At 45.1% G+C, this 25,944-nt stretch overlaps 2 protein-coding genes across 2 annotated transcripts in view; one reads left to right on the top strand and one right to left on the bottom strand.

The window, feature by feature from the left end:
• Nucleotides 1–4,421, top strand: part of LOC133108848 (oxysterol-binding protein-related protein 10-like) — a 57,593-nt gene extending 53,172 nt beyond the window's left edge. Inside the window, exons 10-12 of the mRNA XM_061218514.1 lie at nt 1,207–1,389; nt 2,597–2,750; nt 3,873–4,421. Of these exons, the coding sequence (XP_061074498.1) occupies nt 1,207–1,389; nt 2,597–2,750; nt 3,873–3,917 (382 nt within the window). The 3' untranslated portion in view covers nt 3,918–4,421. The remainder of the gene's footprint in view (nt 1–1,206; nt 1,390–2,596; nt 2,751–3,872) is intronic.
• Nucleotides 4,422–8,758: 4,337 nt separating this feature from the next.
• LOC133135265 (dolichyl-diphosphooligosaccharide--protein glycosyltransferase subunit STT3B-like) overlaps nt 8,759–25,944 on the bottom strand; it is a 64,569-nt gene continuing 47,383 nt past the window's right edge. Inside the window, exons 5-16 of the mRNA XM_061252148.1 lie at nt 24,133–24,232; nt 19,675–19,773; nt 18,933–19,079; nt 17,829–17,877; nt 17,433–17,587; nt 15,617–15,828; nt 14,559–14,746; nt 13,868–14,039; nt 12,344–12,517; nt 12,109–12,222; nt 11,412–11,624; nt 8,759–11,045 (exon numbers count right to left, since the gene is read on the bottom strand). Of these exons, the coding sequence (XP_061108132.1) occupies nt 10,965–11,045; nt 11,412–11,624; nt 12,109–12,222; nt 12,344–12,517; nt 13,868–14,039; nt 14,559–14,746; nt 15,617–15,828; nt 17,433–17,587; nt 17,829–17,877; nt 18,933–19,079; nt 19,675–19,773; nt 24,133–24,232 (1,704 nt within the window). The 3' untranslated portion in view covers nt 8,759–10,964. The remainder of the gene's footprint in view (nt 11,046–11,411; nt 11,625–12,108; nt 12,223–12,343; nt 12,518–13,867; nt 14,040–14,558; nt 14,747–15,616; nt 15,829–17,432; nt 17,588–17,828; nt 17,878–18,932; nt 19,080–19,674; nt 19,774–24,132; nt 24,233–25,944) is intronic.

Below are 25,944 nucleotides of genomic sequence, written 5' to 3'. Positions count from 1 at the left end.
TGTGTGTGTGTGTGTGTATCTTAGATCACATATGTGGAATGAGCAGCCACGTAGAAAGCACAGTGAGCTGACAGTGGAACATTGTCATTGTCATCACGCAGTCAGGTACGTGTCTCAGAGCTACAGATGTTTACCCAGCACGTCCTGGGCTGAGCTGTCTGTCAGCTACTGGGCGGAACATGTCCAGAAATACCCAGGAGACGTAGTGAATGTGTAAATTGCTTTTATTGATTGAAAAGCACTCCAATGGGAGCTGCTGGATTGCTGGTTCAGTAAGGCACCACGCTGTGGTCCGTGGATGAGCCTCATCATGCAGTCGGAGATTGTGTCCCCAGGGAATGGGCGGTTTCAGTCAGATAGGGTTCCGCATTCATTGCTGCCTAGCGACCCCTGCTGGCCGAACGGGCGCAGGTGAATTGCAGTCAAAGCTGAATATGAAAGGTCTTTGCCCTGCTATGCTCTATGCGAGCTTATCTAGGTGTGTAAAATGAAATAGCTGGTGACCTCACGTGTTTCACAGGAGAACCATGGGCGGTGGGGTTCACATCATGAATGCAGCTGGGGTTGCAGACAACTGGACAATCCAAATTGCGGTGTAAATTGGATATGCTCAGCCACAGGTTGGGCACCAATTTAAAAAAGCGCACCTATGGATTTTGGTTATAATAAGACTAGGGACATGTTAAAACATGAGTTATTAAAAAAATGAAAACAATCCAGATTCTGGGATGTCGGAAACGGAGATTGCTTGCAGTGTGGAATAGCCCTTTATCTGATGCAGGCTTTCTATAGGGTAATGTGGAATAGCCCTTTATCTGATGCAAGCTTTCTATAGGGTAATGTGGAATAGCCCTTTATCTGATGCAAGCTTTCTATAGGGTAATGTGGAATAGCCCTTTATCTGATGCAAGCTTTCTATAGGGTAATGTGGAATAGCCCTTTATCTGATGCAAGCTTTCTATAGGGTAATGTGACACTCAACAACTAAGAAACAGAACAGTGCAGTTAATGCAGTCCTTTAACTGTAAAGGCAAATAAACTATTTGCAATTAAGATTATATAACAGTCATACTACTTTTTGCAATTGAAAGAAAACTTTTTTAGTAGTGTTCTTATTTTTCACTTTTAGTTTTTACCATAACTGTGATTTATTAAAAGTTGTGTTATTGAGTCTGTAAAGTGAGCCCAGTGTGTGTCTGACCACAGGGTAACAGCGGAAGTCAAACACAACCCCACCAATACCATCGTGTGCAAAGCGCAGGGGGAGTGGAACGGGACACTGGAGTTCACCTACAGCAGTGGAGAGACCAAAGTGATTGACACTTCCAAACTGCCAATCATCAAGAAGAAAATCCGGCCAGTGGAGAGACAGGGTCTGATGGAGTCCCGGTGAGCAATGAGTCTGAATTGTGTGTGTGTGTGTGTGTGTGTGTGTGTGTGTGTGTGTGTGTGTGTGTGTGTGTGTGTGTGTGTGTGTGTGTGTGTGTGTGTGTGTGTGTGTGTGTGTGTGTGTGTGTGTGTGTGTGTGTGTGTGTGTGTGTTACTTTATTTCAGTGGGAAAGCCTATTAATTCTATTGGCTGCGAGAGATGGTCCTGCTATCAGGGCTAGCAGCTATATAACACCTCTAATGTATTGTTAAAACATCACGATGCAGAGGCGAGCCTCTAAGCAGGAATGAACCTCCCCATGGAGCCGTGGCTTCCACTGAAAGCTTTTATGTTCGCACATTACTTCTTTTCAAAGAACTGTGCGCGGCGCGCCATTATATTAATCTATTAATCTTGTGCAGCAGAACATTCCATCCGCAAAGACGACACACTTAACATGAGAAATGAAGAAACAGGGTTGCGGGTGGCCATTTTGTTGCGCTTAGTCCTGTCAGTCCAGCTGGAGCCAAAGAGCAAACTGTTACCTGGAAAATGAGTTCACCCCAAACCTCTAGGGGGGTTTCTAATCCACTGACTGTAGCTGATTATGTCTTAAGTAAAAACTGGATAAATAGCATGCTTGTGTCGTGGGTTTTTTTTTCCCCTTACATTAGTTTCCCTTACATTCTTTAATACTTCCTGTACGACTGTGTCAAACTGCCTTCTTAGGAATGAGAGTGACTGACAGTAAGGCTTTCATGGTCCCTGCGTGAGTGCAATAAAAACAGAATTTCATTATAATTCTGCCAGCCCTCTCAACGCAATGTGAGGATTGGATGGCTGCCACACAAGTCCTTTGTTGTGGAGTCATAATGGTTAAAAGGAGATCAGTTTCCAAGCCAACTACACTTTTTGTTGGTTTTACTCAAAGACCACATGAGTTCAGCTTGGTTCACGATTCTTTAGTGTGCTGGGTAAAGGGTTCACCTTTAATGTGTGTGCATGTGTGAGTATTGCCCTATGTGTGTGGGAGTACAGGGCAGTGGTCAGGGGATAAGAGTTTGGGTTTTGGAAGATAGGGATTCTATTGTTCAGCCTCTTTGTAAATGACATTGTAAATGTTTGCTGGAGTAGTAAACCGCTCCCGTACTGTGAGCGAGCGCTGTGAGAGCGGTCGGATGATGTAATGCGGTGAAAGTGAGGTCACGATGACGCTGCATGTCTCAGGCGGCTGTGGCACCCTGTGACGGAGGCGCTGAAAGAGGGGGATGTGGACACCGCCACCAAACACAAACACCTCCTGGAGGAGCGTCAGCGCAGCGAGGAGAGGCAGAGAGCTGCCAGCAACACGCCCTGGAAGCCCACGTACTTCATCAAAGAGGTGTGGTACTGTCAAATCTTCGGTTTACATTTTAGGCCTTTAGCAGATGGTCTTATCCAGTGCGACTTCCACAGCTTCAATCTTTCCATACACACATTTATACAGCTGCATACTGAAGCAATTCAGGTGGAGTAGAGAACAACAGCAGTGCCCAGCCTGGTAAAACATTACGCTGTCGAGATGACACATTGTGATAGATATTGTAGTTGCAGCCACAGTGGCCTGAACTGACAAGTAGCTTGGAAAGGACACTAGTTTCATTACTTTTGCTCCCAGAATACCCATATGGTGATTCTCATCATTAATAGTGTCTGAAAGCATTTTAGAAAAATATAAAGATGTGCTAGCTGAGGTCCCATCATTCTAACTGTCCCAGAAGCAAAGGACTACTGCTCAAATATCAACAAAACCATCTGCTAACTGATTTCATGAGGCTATCAAGTAGAACGCTGGCCCTCTTAGTATTTGGCATAATATTCCAGTATAATAGTAGTTATAGTGAGTGTATACCAGGGGTTCTCGTTTTCTTTCCAACCAATCGCCTTGTTTTTAATTTGCTGACAGCTCTATAAATTACCCTGGTTCGAGCCTGCACTTGAGCACAGTAAAATCATTAGGATATGCTTGCATTCTGCAGCTGTAGCCGGTACTCATACACATGTCAGATAAGATATGATATGATTGGGTCAATTAAATAATTAGGACCAGAAGTTGGCACAGAATCCTGAAATGGATCGGCTCTTGTTGTGCACCCCTGGTGTATACTAATTATAATGCTTGTTATTGTCTTATGTAAACTGTCATTAGGTTATATTCTTTTGTGAAAAAAGATTATTGTGATTATGTTGGTTATTGTAGTTAGTATACAATGAGTATAATATTACTGATTATATGTTAAACTGATTATAGTTTGTGTACAGTGAGTATGATATTACCGATTATATGTTAAACTGATTATAGTGTGTGTACAGTGAGTATGATATTACCGATTATATGTTAAACTGATTATAGTGTGTGTACAGTGAGTATGATATTACCGATTATATGTTAAACTGATTATAGTGTGTGTACAGTGAGTGCTGTATGTCACAGTAACGCTGTATGCTTGTGTGGGGTTCACAGGGAGACGGCTGGGTGTATCACAGCCCCCTGTGGAAAGCACATTGACACAGGAACTGCTGTCAGCCAGCCACCACTGGGACCAAGGAAAGGGTGTTGCCTGTTTCATTTGGGACACTGAAGCTTAGTGACAGCAGCCAGCATCTGCTGTTGAAGCAGGACTAGAAGAGGGACAGACTCTTCCCAGAATCCTCTACACCAGGGCCAAATTTCTACACCTGCGCCTGGTGCAAGCACCTCTTCCACCTTGGATAAATTTGGGACCGGGAGATAAAAAATACACATATGTACAGTATATATATCTATATATATAATATATATGTATGTATGTGTAACATTTATATTTTTCACTTTTCCGAAGACCTGTTTTGCACATATAAAGTATGAAGTAATTTGCCACTGGCGTTTCCAGTATTGTTCACACATTGGTGTTCACACACTGCTCACATTTATTTAATGCCTACAAAAGAGATGACAAAGATGTGGCTACCGTCCTCAGCTGTAGGACTTCTTGGTTCAAGTCTGCCTGTAATTTCCCCCTGCAAAGTTGAAACTGATGGGCAGTTCAAGGAAAGCCTGCGTCATCCACCATCCTCTGCGACCATCCACCAGGAATGACAGGTTTGGGTTCCTCCCGAACTTCCAAGTATTTGTCCTCAAGTAACATTGCTGTATAAACCACAGGAATACCAATCAGCTCTGATACCCAGGAAATCAAACAAAAGTACAGGGAAATAAAGTAAAATAATGTATGGGTTACCATGATGGTTTTAATTTAGTATTCCTGAGTGAGCTATTTCTGAAAATAGGCCAGATGTAGCGTGCTGAAATGGGGACGGTGGATCTGCAGTGGCATCTCTGCTAGGTCATTGCTCCAATCAGTAGGTTTTTTACATCTCTCTGAATTCATATGTGCCTATATGCTCATCTCTGAAAATGCATTTCTCAAACTTGTGAATCATGTACTGTTGAGGTGAAAGTAGCTACATCCGAATGTGTTTTAAGTACTTTATCACCTCTCATGTCTATGGTTTCACCTGTGCAGAATTTACAATGGATGCTGGTTCAGGTTGTTTGTGAACAGGTGTAGTTTGACTGGAAGTCAACACCTGTCCATCTTCAGACAGGCCTATGTCAATTTTTTCAACTTTATTTTAACCAGCACACATTCCCAAAGAGTATTTTACAGTTTGTTATCTTAATATAGGAGTACAAAAACATAGGCACAATCAATCATCAGCCCTCACATGCTACTGCAATCCATGGTCCAAACAGATGGACAGTTACTTAAAGGTAGAGATAAAGTTATATAAAGATAAAGGTTTAGGTAACTAAACTTCATCCCATATCAGTTCCTTTCACCTGCTGAAAAAAAACGCTCAAGCTAGGTTTTGAAACAGCTGGTAGCTGGTTAACCAGTTCCATACGTAACATTGTTTGACCAGCTCAACCTATGTTATGAAACAGCTGGTACTGTAGCTGGTATTTCAAGCTGGTGATGGCTGGATTTTACACCAGGGTTCTGCTCAGCACCCCAGAACAAGCTTGAATTAACAAGAAGGAAAAATGCTTTTGAGACTTAAGCTCCTCTCCTTCCATTTGCTTTGATAGTTTACTCATACCCTCTACTCAACCATCCAAACATCCATGTTAGGTTCCTGATGACTGAATGCCATTCAGTTCTGTTAAGTAAATATAAACAATATAGATATTTCTGCCATCATTAAAGCAGGAAGAGGGCAGAGGCCAGGCTGCATTAGAATTGAATACTACCTTCTCAGTCTCGATTTGCCCCATGCCAGTAGATGAGGTCTGGAATTTATGTTGGTCATCTAAAGATCCTAAGGGAGCTGGTTCGCTAAACCTGTTACCCATGCTGCTTAAGTGGATGTGTGTATGTGCTGCATAATCCTTTAAGAATGTAATCATTGCACTTCACATTATTATAACAATATCATGTGCAGCTGGTCCAGGAGTCTGGACAAAATATCCTTTGCTAAAATACTGAGAAGTTTAGAGGTCCCAACAAACAAACATCTTCTCAATAATATACAGCACTGGTTATAACAGTGATTATTTAAGAAGCCCCTTTCTATTTTTCTCTTACCCCTAATTCTTTAGTGTCTAATCCTAGTGCTAGCTGTAGTCCCAAGCATATCCCTTGCCTTAACATAATTCATGTATGTATACTTTATCCAATCAAAGACTTAAATTACTAGTTCTGAAACACTGAAATCAAGCCGTGTATGGATTCTGACACCCATGTCTTGGGGGGAAATTAATGTCACTTTATTAGAGGTAAGTCCATTTGTGGAACTTAAAAAAATTTTTTTATCCAGCTGTACAGTTCTGTATCATCTTGATGGTTCCTCCAATTCAAACCCAAAATTTGAGTTAATCCACATACAACAGATACCATTGCATCAGTAGCAATCTCTTCTAGTGGTCCCGTGACCCTGAATGACATCAGGTCCAGTTACGGGGTCTGACATTAAAATGGGGGTGTAGCTTCCATTTTGTGAGGTTCATCAAAGTATCTTATAAGATTTTATATATATATATTTTTTACTTCATTACATTATTCATTTAGCAGATGCTTTTATCTGGAAATCTTGGTAGTGCACCTGGCAGTTTTTCTAGGTTAATGAGTATACTTTAGTGATACGCACAGTGTTCGTCTTACCTTATTTGGATTTGGATGCACTTTTGTGTGAGGTGGGGAATTGAAGGCAGGGGTATGAACAACCAAAGGGGTGAATCTGAGCTTTGTAAACTCAGAAATATTCCTTATGAAATCCACTGAATTGGGGATAGCTGGTCCATGCGGGAGCACCTGTGTGCCCACAAATGCGACGGTTTCCTCAGTGTTCTGAATCTACGTGTAACATTAGGAGTACAGCACTGCAATGTATTCAAAGAGCTTGAACCAAACTCTTGTCCACCTGTCTATGATCTATGCAACACTTTTGATGATTTTTTTTCTTTTTTTGTTGTTTTTATGGGGGGGGATGAAGGGATTTTACAGTCTTTTTGTGGAATAAATATGCCATGGCAATCAACCCTGCTGGCTCTCGTTTTACATGAATATACCGACACAAGAACAGCTCTGTAAGTGCACCTGGATTCCCTGAAACATGCTGCTCTCCAGAAGCTGGGTCCACTGTGTGCCTGGGTTTCCTGAAACATGCTGCTCTCCAGAAGCTGGGTCCACTGTGTGCCTGGGTTCCCTGAAATATGCTGCTCTCCAGAAGCTGGGTCCACTGTGTGCCTGGGTTCCCTGAAACATGCTGTTCTCCAGAAGCTGGGTCCACTGTGCACCTGGATTCCCTGAAATATGCTGCTCTCCAGAAGCTGGGTCCACTGTGCGCCTGGGTTTCCTGAAACATGCTGCTCTCCAGAAGCTGGGTCCACTGTGTGCCTGGATTCCCTGAATGAAACATGCTGCTCTCCAGAAGCTGGTTCCACTGTGTGCCTGGGTTCCCTGAAACATGCTGCTCTCCAGAAGCTGGGTCCACTGTCTGCCTGGGTTCCCTGAAATATGCTGCTCTCCAGAAGCTGGGTCCACTGTGTGCCTGGGTTTCCTGAAACATGCTGCTCTCCAGAAGCTGGGTCCACTGTGTGCCTGGGTTCCCTGAAATATGCTGCTCTCCAGAAGCTGGGTCCACTGTGTGCCTGGGTTCCCTGCGATCAGAGGCCAGTCGTGACATGTACAGAACAGCTTGTGATCGCAACATCCAGGGACCTTACAGTCACGTTGTACCTTAAACCCTTTGCACAAATGGCCATAGCACCAACAATCAGTGCTCCTGCATCTAAACTATGAGTGCTGGCTACAAACTCTGTGTTCTAGGTTTATTAGTAGATGATACACAACCACTGTATGTCTAATACGATGTTTCTAGGTGCCACCATTATCACAGTAAGCAACCCCTGCCCAGTCTCATCTACAGTGTCTAGGAGATAATGATGTCAGTGAGAATGACTCCGAGTTGACATCTTTGCAGGTATTTCGGTTTCAGAAATCAGCCAGACCGTGAGGTCGCTCCAAGGATATAAATGACTACCTTAAAAGGGTAAAAGCATGACATGATATCAAAGCACAATGACAAGCGTAAAATAGATTGGATTTAAAAGTTGGATTTACTGGAGAACACCTGCCATGATGTTAGCACCCTGCAATGTCATTATATACATTTCCCAATAGCAAACTAATGGGTCGTTTCATGATAATTCATGATTACGTTACACAATAATTTCTTGTAATATTTGCCAGTATCGACAGAAGAAAAAAAATCAGATGACAGAATTGTTCTTCCATAGAAAATAACTTCCAAGAGGAGATGAGGGAAATCTGGCAGGTAATACTGCCACCTGGTGTTTATTTTTAACGCCAAGTTTCCATCCTCAGCTTTCATGGCTGGAAGCAGCGCAACCTGCCAGCTGTACTCCACATAACTAGATCTTCAAAACCAAGACTGTAGCCAGTGTGTTCAAAGGAGGCCATTTTTTTCTTATTTCTGTAGTCTTTTTATCCCTTCAATGATTAAGAACAGACGGCAACCTCCACCTGATACTTTACCCTGCATGTCCAGTCATAGTTTTATATGTGATATAGCCAGTGGAACGCCAGACGCCGAAACAGAGTAAATTGGCACTTTGTGTATGCAAACCCTTTCCTCAGATTAGAAATCCAGGCACGTCCACAAAAAAATGAAACCTTTGAAAGGCGTTATATTCATTATTCTTTCTCTGTTCAATGAACCCCATTCTTGGTGTGTAGCAGACACATGACAACACTCCAGAAACACACACAAAACCTCTCTGCCGAGGCCAGCTGGTTAGAGGATGGATTGCAGCTGCGTTTAGAACAGTAGAAGAACAGAGGACACTTTCATAAACCCAAGGTTTTTATTTTGGCAGGAGTCAGAGATGATGTATAAAGGTAACTCAGTTGTGTGGGGAGTAGGAAGTGGAAAAGGTCCCCGGGAACTGCAGAAGGAACAGGGCAAAGAAAACCAGTGAGCTCTTGCCGTTTCGAAGAGGATCCACCCACGTCGATGCGAAGAGGAAGGAGAGGGCCACCTTCCACCTCTCATCATGAGGGGGAACCTAAAAGTTTCATTTATCCTTTTAATCACAAAACTATGCATTCTGTCCATTTTTAAAGTTATGGATAAACACATTTAGGGAAAAAAATCAATTAAAAAATGACATTTTGTGATGAATAGTGCCTTCCATGCACCCCCTCAACATTCACATAAATTGGGGATCCACAGCACAGATTATGCTGGTTTCTGATGTCGCTCAACATGACACTGAGTAATGGATGTGGTTGATTAAAGAGTTATAAAATGAAAGCACTAATTGGAGAATAGCAGGCAGCCAGAGTTGAGGACCCCTGATATAAATGCATTGAGCATATCGATATGACATTCTGTGGTGGGTTGGATATTCTCATAGTTTCATGACATAGCACCCATAAATAAAACGTCTTCTCAATTCAAATTCCAAACAAAAATTAAACCAGCAAAGTAAAACCGAACATATCAAATAGACCGTTTTGATGAAAAGCCCTCGGACATTTTGGGTGAGCAAATATGGATGTTACCTTGTCACCTTTAAAAAAAATAAAGGGGGGGAAAAATCACTGTGCGTACAGGCCGGCACGCACATAACCGTGTGAATATATACACGCACATACACAGACATGCGTGCACTGACACACATGCATTCACATACGTACACACACACGCACACAGCGTGCACAGTTGCACGCACACACAATGTGCACAAAAATACACAATCTCAGCGGACCGCAGTAGGCAATGCGAAAGAAAAGGTACAGCGCGACACGGACAGATCAGCCGTGAGGATCAGCTTCTGATGAGTCTCAAAACTCTGATGCACGTGTATGAACAGCGTCTTCATGGAGAGACCCCCATACTCCATAATCCATCACTCCATAATCAATACTTTGCAATACTCCATAACCTCTTATTAAAAACCCCCAATAAACTCTTATATTCCACGATCAGTCTTATTCCAAGATCTGCAAAATGACTAGTAATCCAGAAACATTACATTTTATAATCTGTCATAACCCATAATCTCTCCGTTTACTCATTCCGTCACGTTGCATTACTCTAAATATGATTTCATCTTTAATTCTTTGTCAAGCAGCAGAGAATACAATGTGTGATGAGGCAAAAAAAAAACAAAAACAAACATAAAATCACATTCTTCATGAATCTATGACCTTTACATTTTTCCCAATAAAAATTATTGCATTCAACAATTTCTTCAAACCATCAGCTGTTATATAAAAAAAAGAAGAAGGAAAAAACACTTTAAATCACCACAATAATCCGAGATATATTAAAGAACCCCTTTAGGCAATTCCTTTACATGTCATATTTACACATTGTATTTCATTAAGTTCTTAAATGCCATGTTTGTGTAAATACAAACCAGTCTAAAAGATTCCAGGAAGCAGAGCCGCTCAGCGTGTTGGGAAGAGGTCCTCAGGAGCGATACTCCCCTTCCAGCAGAGACCCTTTCATAGCTTTACATTTTTCTCCATCTTTTTTTGTGTTGTTTTTTTGTTTTTTAAAGGTAACAAGTCAACATGTATCACAGACCAGGAGCAGGGCTTCTTTGGTGTAATCACTCTCCGACTCACCCCATCATCAACATTTCCCCCCAGTGCCGAGTTGTTACAGGATGATAATATATGTACCACGAAAATAACTGCTGCCGGCTCTCTGAGGAGCAGTGTTCTTTTCTAGCCAATATTCAAGTACAAAAACGGAAAAGAGTAAGACAAAGGCCTCATCCTTAAAACCTACAGAACCCCCAACCCACCCGCACTGGGAGCAGAACAGGACACGCCTGTCTCAGGAGCTGTGACAAGACCGCCGGTCACATGACCAGAGATCAGGGCAAAAGGGATGTCGGCGGTTGTTTGTTCTTAATTGGTGTTCGTTTTACTCTTCAAATTTTCCTCTTGCTGCATTTTCCTTTCTGTCCCCCCTCCCCCTCAGTTTTTTTTTTTTTTTTTTTTTTTTTGCATTTTGACTTCCCTGCCTTCGTCAACAATTAAACTGACTTCTTGTTGAGCTTCTTGCCTTTCTTCAGGACCAGCTTATTCTTAATGTGTCCACGCTTCCTCTTCGCAGTCTGAATCGAGAGAAAGAATTACAACAAACTGTCTTCCGGTACATTTTCATCTCCTAAAGTTACACTAAAACACTCATTTTAAATCGTCTTATAACTATAATACTGAGCAAAAGGAAATGGCTGTTATTAATGACACATCATTGAAGACCTGACCTGAAGGCAGTGCTGATAACACCTTTCAATTTCACAAATGAACAGAAATACCACACTATGCAAATTCAACCTCCTCCCTTTTCCAGCAGTGAATTACATCCCCATTTGACTTCAAAAACCGATGCTTGATGAATTACTGAATGCCTGGCTTAAAAGATCCTGAGGAGGCAGAAAAGGGGAGAAGTGGTTGGGGGGAGGAAAAGGAGGCCGTACCTTTTTGGAGGTGTACTTGTGTTTGGGGACGATGTTGGTGACGCGGGGCTTGTGGTCCAGGGTCATGCGGTTCTCCAGCCTCTTCACCTTGTAGATGCGCACCAGCCAGTGCTCAGAGGTGAAGGCCTCCTCCAGGTGCCGGAAGTGGATGTCCTTGTTCCCGATCTCCGCGTTCCGGGTGCGGTCGAATCCTGGCGGTGTCCGGAAGTCCAGCTGTGGGGGGGGGGGGAAGTGCACTTTTTAATAATGCAATCACAGGGGTACAACAGGAATGTCAGCAAACACATGAGAATGACAAGACCGGCACTAGAGCCTGCACTATAGCCCTCACAACCTGCAGCACCAGCCCGTTCATAATGTAGGAATCAGCACTCCCGCCAGTGGCATTAAGCCTTTTTATCATCAACCTCAGTGTGACGGTCACTGAGGTTACAGTAGTCACCGTAAATCCATTTAAACAATAAGGCTCAGTCATGATGCTTCAGATAGACAAGCAGTACATATATCAGCCCCACACCATGAGGCTGCAGGAGTAGCAGTCACACAGCAGGCAGCCATTTTAGGACAGGCACAGTTCTGTTACAGGAGCAGGGAGACCGTTCCTCCCGGACAGCTCCGGCAGAGTGGGCCCAGAGCGAGCAGAACCTGCAGAGATGCAGTAACAGGTGCTGCCAGCAGGTGGGGCTGAGAAGCTCACCTGCATTTCGCCGAAGCGGTAGTAGGACATCTTATACATGAGGCAGTTCAGCAGAGTGGGGGAGCCAGCCTTGTCCACCCTAAACTCTCCCTGTGGAGTGAAGTAGTCACTTTCCTGGAAGCAGAGAGACGGACACGGATTAGCAGCAGGCCTGTTGGTTCCTAAGCGTGGGGGATGTGAGCAATCCCCCTCCCTGTCCAGGGGTAAAAGTGGCCATATGAAACAGGGTTCTCACCCGGATGTCTTTAGGGTGCTCGCCCTCCGCTATCCGCACCATCCACAGGAACTTGTTGATGTCGTCGCCAGAGTAACCGATCACCCCGCCGAAGATGATGAGCACGTAGTCCACATCAAGGCTCCTCATGATCTCATAGGCCGCACTCTCGTTAGAGGACATGGCCTTACCCACCTGAGAGAGGCAGGGAGAGAGAGCTTAAAACAACAGTCCACTGGACAGCATTCATAAAATACTTTGTTGAAATACATCACAGCCGTTTTACTTTAATCTGAATCTAAAGAAAATTGTTTCGCTTTTATAAGGCAAATATCACCACTGATACAGGCAATTCATCGAAAAATGTAACTAATGTATTGTATGTTTCCACTTCCACACTGAGATTTGGTGAGTTTTCTAGACAGGCTCAGCAGCTGAGGTCCAAGATTTTGTAGCTTCAAAGCACCAAAACTTTCAATTAAACAAACTCCATGGCAATGTTTCTTTCCAAATATAACGCCATGGTTAGTCAAACATCCAAAGAACATATTATCATCAGAAACTACTTTCTCTACTCCGGGTAAGTGTAAATGTTTCATTTTGAGATGAAATACCTTTATTTATTAAATTGCCTTTAAACGAATATGAAAATGAAAAGTCATCCAGCTGACAGCCCTACTGTGTACACTGCGGCTGAAATAGCTGGCAGGAGCCATGGCATCCAGCTCATATTACTAAAACCTGCTTTTGCAGAGAAGCTCTAATCTCAGGGTAAATGTTACTGGCATTTTAGCAAATGTCAAAGGCACAGGGCCTTGGGAATGCAAACCCTGCATTATGTGGCTTTCACACGGCAGACAGGCATGGCAGCAGATGAGCACAGCTAAATGCTGTAATAAAAAGCGATGTTTTACGGTCTGTCAAACACGGCAGAGAGGGCAGAGAGGGCTTCCTCCTCAGCTACAGCCAGGGCTACACTCCTCAAACTGCAGAGCGTGGATTTACTTAACTTAAAAGAGCAGGTACTGAGTTTAAAGGTAAGCTTCAGTGCTCTCATCCAGGCCACTCAAGTTCATCTGATCGGCAAAGACGTTTAGCCTTGGCACTGCCCTGCTCATCTCCCTTCATACGGGCAAGCATCAAATTCCCAAAATTGGTGCTAGGTTGTCAGACAAGGAAAGAAACTCAAGATCAGACCCTACACATAAGTCCTCTCTGCTACCTCTGAGTGCCTAGTCTCCCCCCTGCACTTCTAGGTGAATGTCTCCAGGCCACCAGGTGGTGGAATGAGCTTCTTAATGCAGTAAGAACAACACCCTAGACAACTTCCAACGCAGCCTGAAGACCAGCCTCTACAGAAGTCTTATCACGGCTCCCCTGACCCTCTTTAGCCATTGTCTTTCTTTCCCTCTGAATTTCCTCCTGGCGGACTACTGTTATAGGTAGAGCGTTGGTTGTATTGTGATGCTATGTGAAAGCTGAAAGGAGCAGGTGCGGAGTTCAAGGGAGAAGTGTCGGTGTTAAGTCTTTGCTCCCGCATCTCACCAGGGCGATGTGACTGTTGTTCCAGGTGTTGTTGTCCACCAGGGTGGTCCTGTTGGCCATGCCTGCTATCTGGTACCCGTAGTCCCACCAGGACATGACGCGGGCGTGCTCGTCTGTGTTCTGCCGGAGCCAGTAGTACGCCTCGCGGAAGTCGTCCAGGATGTTGCGTGTTCTGGAGAAGAAGAGCAGCACACAAACACAGACAGCTCAGAGTCTAACATACACACTGACAAAGAAGGGAAGGTGCGAGTGTGGTGTGTGTGTGTGTTTGCGTATGTGTGCGTGCATCTGTGTGTATGCATGTGTATGTGTCTGTGAGTTTGTGTGTATATACGCATATGTGCGTGTACATGTGTATGTGCGTGTGGTGTGTGTGTGTGTGTGCACGTGTGTGTGTGTTTGCGTATGTGTGCGTGCATCTGTGTGTTTGTGTGTATATACGCGTATGCGCGTGTACATGTGTATGTGTGCGTGCGTTTGTGTGTATATACGCGTATGTGCGTGTACATGTGTATGTGCGTGTATGCGTGTGTGTGTGTGTGTGTGTGTGTGTGTGTTCGCACCCATCGTGGTTGTAGGAGGCCAGCATCATGCTGGGGCTGGAGTAGGTGTTTCTGTGTGTGTGGTGTATACTGTACAGTGCGTGTGAGTGTGTGTGTGTGTGTGTGTGTGTGTGCGTGTGTGTTCTCACCCGTCGTGGTTGTAGGAGGCCAGCACCACGCTGGGGCTGGAGTAGGCGTTGCTGGTGACCCAGGTGCAGTGCACAGCGAACATCATGAGCAGCATGAGCATCAGCATGGTGACGATGCTCTTAATGTTGGGCCCCAGACCCTCCTCCGTCTTTTCCTGCTCAGACACGTGCTTCCGAACCTTCCCTGCCTGCAGGGGGACGCAGCCTAATATAAACAACACTGCAGGGGGCTAGGGATGCCTGAGGACTCACTTTGCTGGACTTCTGAAGGTTGGGGGGGGGGGGGGGGGGGGTGAATTAGGCATGTATGAAGGAGAAAAGGAAATCTGGGTACGGTTGCACCAGCTTCTCATAAGTTCTCCCTTAAAATGGAATGCAAAGCTCATACTTCAGGCTTAGTAGCCATTAGTTAGTTTACAACTAGGCAGCGACTAAATTTGGTTGCATCACGTGTCATTGACACAAAACTTAGTTGGGCGTAAGCCCATCATGACCTAATGTAAAGTTGCACAAAATTACGTCAATGTTGATTGATCAGTGTCTATAAATCATCCATCTATAAATCATGTTTTTTCTACCAAACTAAGGGATTTACAGTAATGTTTTCAACCCAGTTATAATCATAACATTGGCAATGTTACCACAGTTTGAATATATCTTCAATACATTCAAATCAGCCTGCCATTGAATGGCTTGTGTAAATAATTTGTTTATATGTAGGGTTATGGTCTGACTATGTTGTGTGAAGCAACAGGTTTTATTACAGCAGTGTGTAAGTTGTGATTCAGTAGCGCTTTACATTACAACCAGCCTTAGTTCTTACTTATTCACAGCAGCTGAAACCAACTCCTGATACTTTGCGTCTGCCTCTAATATGCTTTCTGAGCACAGCCATCCCTTCACCGTGTCATAGTGAGCACAGCTGACCCCGCACCTTGTCATAGTGAGCACAGCTGACCCCGCACCGTGTCGTAGTGAGCACAGCTGACCCCGCACCTTGTCATAGTGAGCACAGCTGACCCCGCACCGTGTCGTAGTGAGCACAGCTGACCCCGCACCTTGTCGTAGAGGTTTCCGGAGTTCCTCTTGTCGTCCTCGTCACTGCTGTCGTCGGCGGGCGGGTTCTCTCGCTTCATGTCGTCTCCCAGGTAGTGCTGGAAGACGTTGGAGAAGGCGATGGCCGACAGCATGCACACCACGGGCGTGAGCGTCAGCATGAGCCGCACCATCACCCCGGCAAAGTACACCGCGCTGATGGCGTACAGGGCCACTGGGGGGGAAGCACAGGGGGGGGTTAGCGCTGCGTAGCACTGATCCTGGATCAGAATCCACCATTCACACGGACAGGAACAGAGCTGGGTACACTGACCCCGGATCAGTGCTGGGGCTCAGAGAGAGGCCTCACTCTGCCACTATTAATGCAGCGGCGGCTACAGTGGCAGACCGCGGGCCTCCTTAGCGTAGTGTCAGGAGGCACTGGACCCTGAGGAAAGCCATCACTCTGAAGGACTACTCTAATGCACTTGTGATGAAGGAGAGTTACTGAACGGCTCGCTGGCCTGCTGAAATGGAGCCAGAGCCGCCATCTCCCCGCCCCTGTGTGACAGGGCCCGTTTTACTGCCATTAAACAAAACAAACTTCCCTCTACAATGTCATCATTATGCCCAAAATGGCCAGCGACACAAAACCCCTTCAAGGGTGTCAGTTAATGAGTTCTCTCATTAACAGCATGCAGAAGTTTACTTTGTTCCATCTGGCATGGACATTCTCCGAAACATTTATTTTGGATTAATGGAAGGTGACCTGCTGAATTGCACTTTGATGGTGAAGTACTCTGCTGACATGGTTTTTACTTCTCAATAAAGCCATTTAAAAGCCCTTAAATCTGCTCTCAGGGTCCGGAGAATGTCCTCACTCCCTCACCTCCGTGGGTCCAAAGCAGGGGCTTGTACCCAACAAGAGCCGCTAATAAAGGCACAGAGATGCCATTACTGTGCAGTCACCCAGCGCAGACAGAAACAAGTCCGCCTCAAAACCAGCACTCCGAGGGCCTTCTTCGCTGTTGACAAAGTTTGATGAATTAATCATTACACTGTCTTTAATAAGTACTTACAGCCTGGTTAGGTAAGCCGCCTTTTCAAAAATTGAAACGAAATAAATGGGAGACTGAGGACACGGTCTTTGAAACCGTGTTATTGACCCGCGAGTTTCTCTCACACCACAATGTACCCACAGAGTATGGATAAAGGTTGCTTTGCTCGCCAATTACAAAGACGTTGGCGGAAGGCCAATGAGGCCTGAGATGTGCAGCCAGGTTCATTAAGGACTGATGAATGAGCAGACATTGCTCCTGATTTAGACAGGTGAGGGATGAAAATGTGCAACTGTTTCTCTTTGCAAGAGTCCATAAAACAGGGGTTATGCTGCTCTGGCTATGTATCACGCTGAGATACAAAGCCTAATAATTTGTTCTTTAAAAGCTTTTCAACAACATCCACACAGTAAATCATTACAAATTCCATTAACATAAAAGCAGACAAAAGGTTTACAATACACATCTAACCAGTTCACCACAACCTTTGTGTGGGAATTCAGCCACACTAATGGGAAAATAATATTGCAAAGTTGTACAAACAATACAACGCTAAGCTGTAATTACCTGTCCATAGAAGCAAATCTCCATCGAAGCAAAGAGCAATGAGTGCACTAAAAACAGACGGAATCAGACCCGTAAGGTGCTTTTAAAAGAGCAATTCAATGCTGGTAAGGCAGCCCAAAATGCCCTTTACTGAAGTTGTTCCTGTGTCCGGATGCAGTGTGGCTGCAGTCTTACCCCCGTCGCCCTTAGCCGTGACCCGTGTCAGTGCGCTCACCGAAAACACGCTCGTCGTTGATGTTCTTGATGCAGAACCACAGGCCTGCTGGGAAGGTGCAGACCAGGATGTGGAGGTCGAAGAAGAAAGAGACCCAGGTGGTGGGCTGGTGCTCAGACACAGAGGCAATGATGGGAATGTGGATCTTGGCGTATCTAGGTCATGGGTGGAGGGGAGAGTGGGCTTAGTGATGCATTAAAAAGTGTCCTACGGGGAATCTGCACTTCCCATTTGAAACACATTACATGGATAAAAACACAACGTAAACATTCTATTTCCAATATAATGTTAGCACCATTTAGCGTAATCCCAAATTCCCTCCATATCCCTCTGGGACCCCTGGATGAAGTTTAGTGAGCAATAATAACCAAGACAGTATGCCGTGCGCACTCTCACCCAGTGTCCCACAGAGAGTAGAACCGGCCACTCCAGGGGGCGATGTAACCTACATAAAACACAAACCAGCACAAGCAGACAGTTAGAGCACTGTTAACTGTTCGCTGTATCAGGAGCACAGTACGGTTATCTGTTAGAGGACGAAAAGGCAGCGTGCCGCCTACAGTAGGATGATCTAGGTCATAAGTGCAGTAAATACATTCATATGCCCACATTACTGAAACATATATCTCTAGCTCTTTTCACAATCCACAGTGAATTCTGGGAGACTGTTTTTCTATTCACCACTTTAAGCTAAAGTAATACATTTTTGAAAATTAACTTTTTCCCCTCACTGGGCTTATCCGGGCAGCATGCAAAAAGGTTAAAGAAAAAGCACTTAGATTCCCTTAATGAGATGTCAGGCCCATTGCACTAAAACACTGTTGGTACGGAGTGATTAATGACCAAGGATTTGTTCTACGCATGAAAGAAGAACAGCGTCTCAGACCTTTTCAAAAATAACGCTGTCCTGGCGGGTCCAGGGCGAGACAGACTCCCGAAAAGACAGTCAGACAGAAAAAACTGGGAGCTTCTGTGGTCTGAATCTCAACTCTCAGCGGTACCTCACGTGTGAATCCGCGCATGGCTACATCAAAGCTTTGAGCGCTCAGGAAGCCAGCTTCAAAGAGGCAGCAGAACATGGCTGCATTCGCTAATGAGCCTCGGCACCTTGCCGGTGCGAGGCTGGCAGAGACGGGGAGCTGAGGGGCTGGTGTGAAAGCACTGCTCCAGCCGGGAGATTCTGCACATCCGTCACCCGCCGTGTAGACCCACCGGTCAGGCTAAGCCATGACAGCATGTTAAGGCTTTACCAGGGCATAGCATGGAGTAAATAACTGTATACATGTCAGAAGGTGTAAGCCATGTATATGACGGTGAGGAAGACTACACCAGGTTCAGGTTTATGGCAGAAGGTGTGGACATACCCATGTAAGTCAGGTATATGATGGTGAGGAAGACTATCGCAGGTTTATGGAAGAAGGCGTGGACTTACCAGTGTAAGCCAGGTATATGACGGTGAGGAAGACTATGGCAGGTTTATGGCAGAAGGTGTGGACTTACCCGTATAAGTCAGGTATATGACGGTGAGGAAGACTACGCCAGCAGCCAGCGACACTCCGAGGAAGAAGAGGGTCTGGAACTCCTGCTTGGTGAGCCGGTCCTTCAGGTACTGCAGGAACGCATAGGCTTGCAGCAGCGCAAACACACCTGTATGGATAAAACGGTTAGCAGTATAGGATAAGGGCTCAACTGCCTTTTAGAGAGGTTGCCTGCTAAGGCACTGCTGTACGGCATGAACGGGCCCCAGGATCTGGTATCAAATCGGAAAGGTCGATGCACAGTCAGCTCTACGTCGCCAGGCTGGGAGGGTTGCTCAGCAGCAAGCAAGTCCGCCTTTACATACTGCACATGAAGCATCTTCCTCCAACTCATGACAAGCGGCGACGCTAGTCTGCCCTCTCTCGTATATAGCAGAGGTTACAGAAACAAATAGTGAAGATTGGGCAATCCAAATAGGGGGGTGTGGGGGGTGGGGGCACTAAACTCCGGGTGGGAATGGCATTATACCCTCCTTTTGAGTCCAACACTCAGCGGTAACAGTGGAAAGGCACAGATTTATTCAGCCACATGGAGAAAAAAATGATTTGGAAAGTGGAGGCAGATTACATATTGAATACACACATTGAATATTAAAGCTGAACAGCAGTGAAATATATACGGCTGCGATCCCCCGGGGGCAGGCGCTGCTGTGGAGCAGCTCTGTTTAAGGCCAAACACAGGAAGTGCATCAGAGCCACCGTACCTGCCGCTGCCATGTGCTCGCTGGTTCTGATTGGCTGGAAGCCCACAAAAGGGATCTGCATGGAGAGGACCAGGCCCACGATGTAGAACGTGCTGTAGGCTGGAGAGAGAAAGAGGCGGAATGAGACCAACGCTTCTACCGTTTAACAAATCTGAACCAACATGTACCTTCAAAATTAACAATGGAAAAGAAAGAATGATGAATTTAAATTTAACTGAAACATTACACACAGCACCCAGATTCATTAAAACGCATTGGGTCGTTCATGAGCACCATCACTCTGGTCCTGGTTTAATCTCTCAGAGCCAAGGGCCTACAATGATCCATGAATATCCTAACCCTAAACCCTAACTCATCTCTAAACCTAACCCTAAACTCATACAGTAACTCATAACCCACAACCCGTGAACGATGACCCATGACTCTACCCTACCGTAACCCTCTGCACTAAACAGCTGCAGGGAAATAAAGAACCGAGAAAGTGCCACACTTTGATCTGCTGTGTAGCCTCAGGGCCTTCCTGCGCTCGACAAACACGACTGCAGCATCCGAACGGGCAGCCAATAAATATCTACTGCCAAAAGAAGTGGTGTGGGGACAAATTAATGGGACACTTTAAATAGGCGTCTGAAAGACAGGGGAGGGAGTCGGAAGGGAGTCGGGGGGTGGTCGGGCGTGACACAGTGATGAGTCATTAGCGTCGCTGAAACCCTGCCCGTCTCTCCCCTGGATTGAGGGCTCATTTAGCTTCCCCAGATTTCTCATGTCCCATCAGCAGTTGCCCCAATGACTCATGGGACAGGATATAACCTGACAGACGTCTTACTCTCTGTATGGACATGGAGGTGGTACAGCCTTCTCCTGTCCTGCTCGTCTCCGATGGAACCATCCGCCTGCCCGTGTTCAGGCCGCAGACTAGATTTAAATCTCAGCTTAAAACCACCCCCCGACTCCCTCCCCTGTCTTTCAGACGCAGTCCTGTAGTCGAGGGGCGGGTTAGGCGAGCCCATCTCTGGTAGACTGGGCTGTCAGTGCTGTCTCCAGATCACGCATGGTATCTCTGTGTTAAGTCGATCCAGTCGTATTGCTGTCTCACGGCTCCTCCACATGACTGTTGGCCCTTTCTAGTTTCTCCAGCTATGCTGCTATAGCCTTATTCTGCCAGAGTTTTTCCTTATTGCACACGGGCACATCCATTTCTACTATTTTGGGCATATATATCTCATCTACATACCTCAGCTCCCAAATCATTATTTCTGCCCGCCTCCATTGACCTTTATGTACTGCCATTTTCTTAGTTCTGCATATTACGTACTTAGCCTTAGCCTGCATATTACGCACTTATCATCCTCACCATGGCACTTTCATCCTGGCACATAATGATCATCCAGGTTAACTGCCTCAATAATACCTCCCTCTGCTGCTGAGCCGATATGGAGTGAGCAGTCAGGGACAAAATGGCTGCTTTGCATCGCCCAGATGGGGGCTGCACATTAGCGCTGAATGGGACAAGTTCCCCAACTCACTGTAAAATGCTTTGAGATGATAGGATAATCACTATATAAAGGCAATTCATTAGAACAAATTATTCTGCTGTGGTGCCTTTAATATTATGAGTCAAATTAGCCCTGGTGGTTTACTATGGACAGGAGCATCTGCCAATAATAAAAAAACATGAACGTGAAAAGGAAAACCGTTATAAGAGACTTCACCAGTCTCTCTCGCTGCATAGAATTATTTGTTAGAGGCAATATGTGAATGAATACTCCATGTGTGTTTTTTAAGCCTTCATTCAATGAGAGTTAGTTTCACAGCAACCTGTCAGGGAAGTCAAGAGGCTTATTGAACACAGCGTAGCAGCTAATTCATTCAGAAAGGTCTAAATAAAAAAATGGGATGTGAATAGGTAAGCAAAACAAGATCATCATCACCATAACTATGTGTGACAAGGGGCATTGCATGGAGCCGGTTCTTCTGTTCATGCACGTATGAACCGAATGATAACTGAATAAGCTTCACTAAATTAATAATCTACAGTAACAAGTAATCAGAGAAGTTACAATTAATGAAAATGCCTCAGCAAATTAATGTTTTAGAAGCTAAATGAAATTTCAGTCCACAACCTAGATGATCCACAACAGAAGTCTGCTTACTCTCAACTAATTGCATTCAGACGGGAACCAAATGTTTCCTGTTTTCATGTTTAAAAGTCCAGATACATCACTGGCAGCCAAATCAGATCAGTGACAGTTTACACAGTGGGCTCTAGAACTTTCAGCACCCTTGTTAAAAATGGAAGGAAGAGGGGGAGAGAAGAAAAAAAAAGAAAAAAAAACCTTTATGGAAACACAGATAATAGCCAGGTCCGTAAGTATTTGGACAGTGGCACAATTTTTGATCTTTTAGCACTGTACTCTAGAATATTCGATTTGAAATTAATGAGGTTAAAGTGCAGACTGTCACCTTTAATTTGAGGGTATTTACATCCATTTCGGGTCATCCGAATGTAGGAACTACATCCCTTTTTATCCAAACAGAATTGGTCAAGTAAAAACCCCATCCATTTTCTGCAAAGAAGTGACAATCTGAACTACAGAATCACTATTAGATGTCCGGCTTGCTAAAAAGGGTCCATCTTAAAAGATAAAAATGCCTAGATTGCCCAAAAACTAATTTAACATATTGCTGGTCATCCACAGAGATAAATTATACATTTTATTTTAAGTAAGGATAGCTTCACCAGTCACAGCCGATGCAGTTGTTAAAACCCTGGTACTGCATGACCATGACCCCGGAGCCCTCCTTCCAGTTCCTGAGAAATATATAAATGGAGGTAGCTATCATCCCTCCATCATGCTTTCAGGAACCTCTCAGCTGGATGACTGCAATGCCTCACTATCTGGCTGCACTAATACAGCCTTGAAAATTCTGAAACTGCTACAGAATTCTGCTGCTAGGGTGCGAGTAAGAACTAAAAATGTGAACACATCTGCACCTTTTCCCAACCCTCAGTTCACAGACCGACCTTCCCCGGTTCAAGGCGATGCCATGATGCAATCTCCAGGCCTTGAGCTTCTGACCCACATATTAATATTCACTTCTGCGTCTGCACTTCAATTTCACCAACAACTTTAAGAGATAGTTTACTTTCTGGAGTTTTTTTTTTTTTTTACCATTTCAGTTTTAGAGTGAGATTTTGAATGACCTAGACCGATTTCGTATGTGATGCACATTTTAAATACTTATCCTTGTGGCTCAGTCAATGTCCTAATCCTAGTTCACACTAAAATATTTCTCCTCTAATAATTCCTCTATTGTGCATGCATTTAAACTCACTTCAACCATTAAGTCACATCAACAGGTGATTCACACCCAGCACAGAAAGGGGATTTAACCCCAGCACAGTAAGGGGATTTAAACCCAACATAGTAAGGGGATTTAAACCCAACATAGTAAGGGGATTTAAACCCAACATAGTAAGGGGATTTAAACCCAATATAGTAAGGGGATTCAGGAGTAGTTGCCATGAGGTAGAGGGTGGTCACAAACTGCCGGGCTCCTACCCAAGCCCCCATTCACACTGAATCTAATCAATTAGTGTGCTCAAGCCGGTAGGCGGCGTCCAGTGATTGATGTCTCGGGCAGAGAGGCGGAGAGCAGGGCTAGGGAATGTTTTTTTTTTTCCACTACAGGGCCGGGAGGCCCTAATATCAAACATTAATCAAGCAGCCTTTTCCTCCTGCTCCTTCAGCACAAGTTAAACAAAATTCAGTATCTAATAAAACCCTAAATGGAATTAACACTGCAGTACTCTGTATCATCCCCATCCCTTTAGAGCAAGCAGGACTCTGAACAATCACCGGACGGCTTATTCCAAATGTTTTACTCTTCATCCTTACGCCACCCATTTAAAGACCCATTTTAGGAACTACGGTCTATTACTTCATTGAGAAGCTGAACTGGCAAATATTTAGAGCAGGAAAAATGGCCGCCTTCCAATCCCTGGGCTTTCATTACCACAAGTATCAGGGTTACTGATGGGGGAGATTCATTGTGTGCGTCTGCATCTAACGGGAAAAGGAAACAGCTCAACTGATGACAGAAATTTAAGGGGATTCATAGAGGGAGAATGTAATTCATTTTATTTATACCTTTTTGTAGTTCTACATTTTAGTTTGTTACATTTCCCTCAAACGTGCTGTGAGCGAGAAGTTTCAGGACACGTGGATTTCTCCACACATTCCTATTATACCACGCGGTACCTTCTGAAACCCAGTCATTACTGTCCCCTCGAGCAGAACTGAGCTAATTTAATCACACTTACAGAGCACTGGAGAAACACCAGAGTGGAGGGACACAGAGACAACCGATTCATTTAGAAAAACACATAAAGGTCTACAAACGCAGTACACACATGCACGCGCGCGCGTACACACACACACACAGGCGGTCACTCACCGATGTAGACCCTTTTGCTATAGCGCTGCATGAGCAGAAGCACAAAGACATGGAGGGGGATGAGGTTGATGATGAAGACGTAGCCTCCCCATGCTGACACCTACAACAGAGACGATACACACAGGTCAACCGCAGCCGCTGAGACCGACCACAGGGCAACCGCAGCATTGTTTATTGCAAGTTTACCATTTAATCCCACCAAAATAGAACATTTAAAAAAATCATACAGTATCAAGATAAAAAATGTAAAAAAGGTTTTTAAAAGACTGAATGGGGTCAAATTGACCGCAAACATAATCGGAGGGTTAAAACGTGAAGTATGATAAGGTAAAAAACCAACAACAAAGAGGAATTTCTCCTGAAGTTGTTGGCCGTCACTATTTTGCCAGGCTGGCTTTATCTGTGGACCAGAATGGATTTGCTAATTATCTTCTGTGTAACTGAACCACAGCCCCAGAAAACTGTCCAAATGGCTCCAATTCCCTCTCACTATCCTGCAGGGAAATTAAATCCACGCTTCTGTGGCAAGGAACTGCTGCAAGAAACCGAGACTGCTAAAGCCCTCCAAACCCCAGCCTCCACAATAACGAGCTTTTCAGTGTGCTCTCCCCACCTCTACCCAAACCCCAGCCTTTTCAGTGTGCTCTCCCCACCTCCACCCAAACCCCAGCCTTTTCAGTGTGCTCTCCCCACCTCCACCCAAACCCCAGCCTTTTCAGTGCGCTCTCCCCACCTCCACCCAAACCCCAGCCTTTTCAGGGCGCTCTGCCCACCTACACTTCCACCCAAACCCCAGCCTTTTCAGTGCGCTCTGCCCACCTCCACCCAAACCCCAGCCTTTTCAGTGTGCTCTGCCCACCTACACCCAAACCCCAGCCTTTTCAGCGCGCTCTACCCACCTACACCTCCACCCAAACCCCAGCCTTTTCAGTGCGCTCTGCCCACCTCCACCCAAACCCCAGCCTTTTCAGTGTGCTCTGCCCACCTACACCCAAACCCCAGCCTTTTCAGCGCGCTCTACCCACCTACACCTCCACCCAAACCCCAGCCTTTTCAGTGCGCTCTGCCCACCTCCACCTCCACCCAAACCCCAGCCTTTTCAGTGTGCTCTGCCCACCTACACCTCCACCCAAACCCCAGCCTTTTCAGTGCGCTCTCCCCACCTCCATCTCTACCCAAACCCCAGCCTTTTCAGTGTGCTCTCCCCACCTCCACCCAAACCCCAGCCTTTTCAGTGCGCTCTGCCAACCTCAACCCAAACCCCAGCCTTTTCAGTGCGCTCTCCCCACCTCCATTCAAACCCAAGCCTTTTCAGTGCGCTCTGCCCACCTCCACCCAAACCCCAGCCTTTTTAGTGCGCTCTCCCTACCTCCACCTCCACCCAAACCCCAGCCTTTTCAGTTTGCTCTCCCAACCTACACCACTAGAACAAACCACCCATTAGTCAGTACAAGAATTACCATGCTCACTGTGATTTTATGCATGCTCTTTTGACAGAGTCGTTGGATTTAAAGATACATTTAGAGTGACCTAGTGCCCCATACTCAGAAGTACATAAATATTAATTTTATTTTTCAAACTTCACTAAAGGTAGAGGCTGATATATGCAAACATATTTATTCTTTGTGGTCTGGGGATTGTTTGGTATGTAATGCTGAATTGTGTGTCTCCAGAGACTATAAAAACCTTGGATGTCACACATTACTACCAGCAGGATCTTCTGTTGGATTAGTGTTAAATAGCATTCTTCTTAATCTGCTGATGTACTGTACGCCGAGAGGCGCAACTGCTCTGCAGTTCACACAGTGACCA

The sequence above is a fragment of the Conger conger genome, chromosome 1 (genome assembly GCF_963514075.1).
Source record: "Conger conger chromosome 1, fConCon1.1, whole genome shotgun sequence".
NCBI lineage: Eukaryota > Metazoa > Chordata > Actinopteri > Anguilliformes > Congridae > Conger > Conger conger.
The sequence above is the reverse complement of the archived record's forward strand: the minus strand, read 5'-3'. Positions and strand labels throughout refer to the sequence as shown.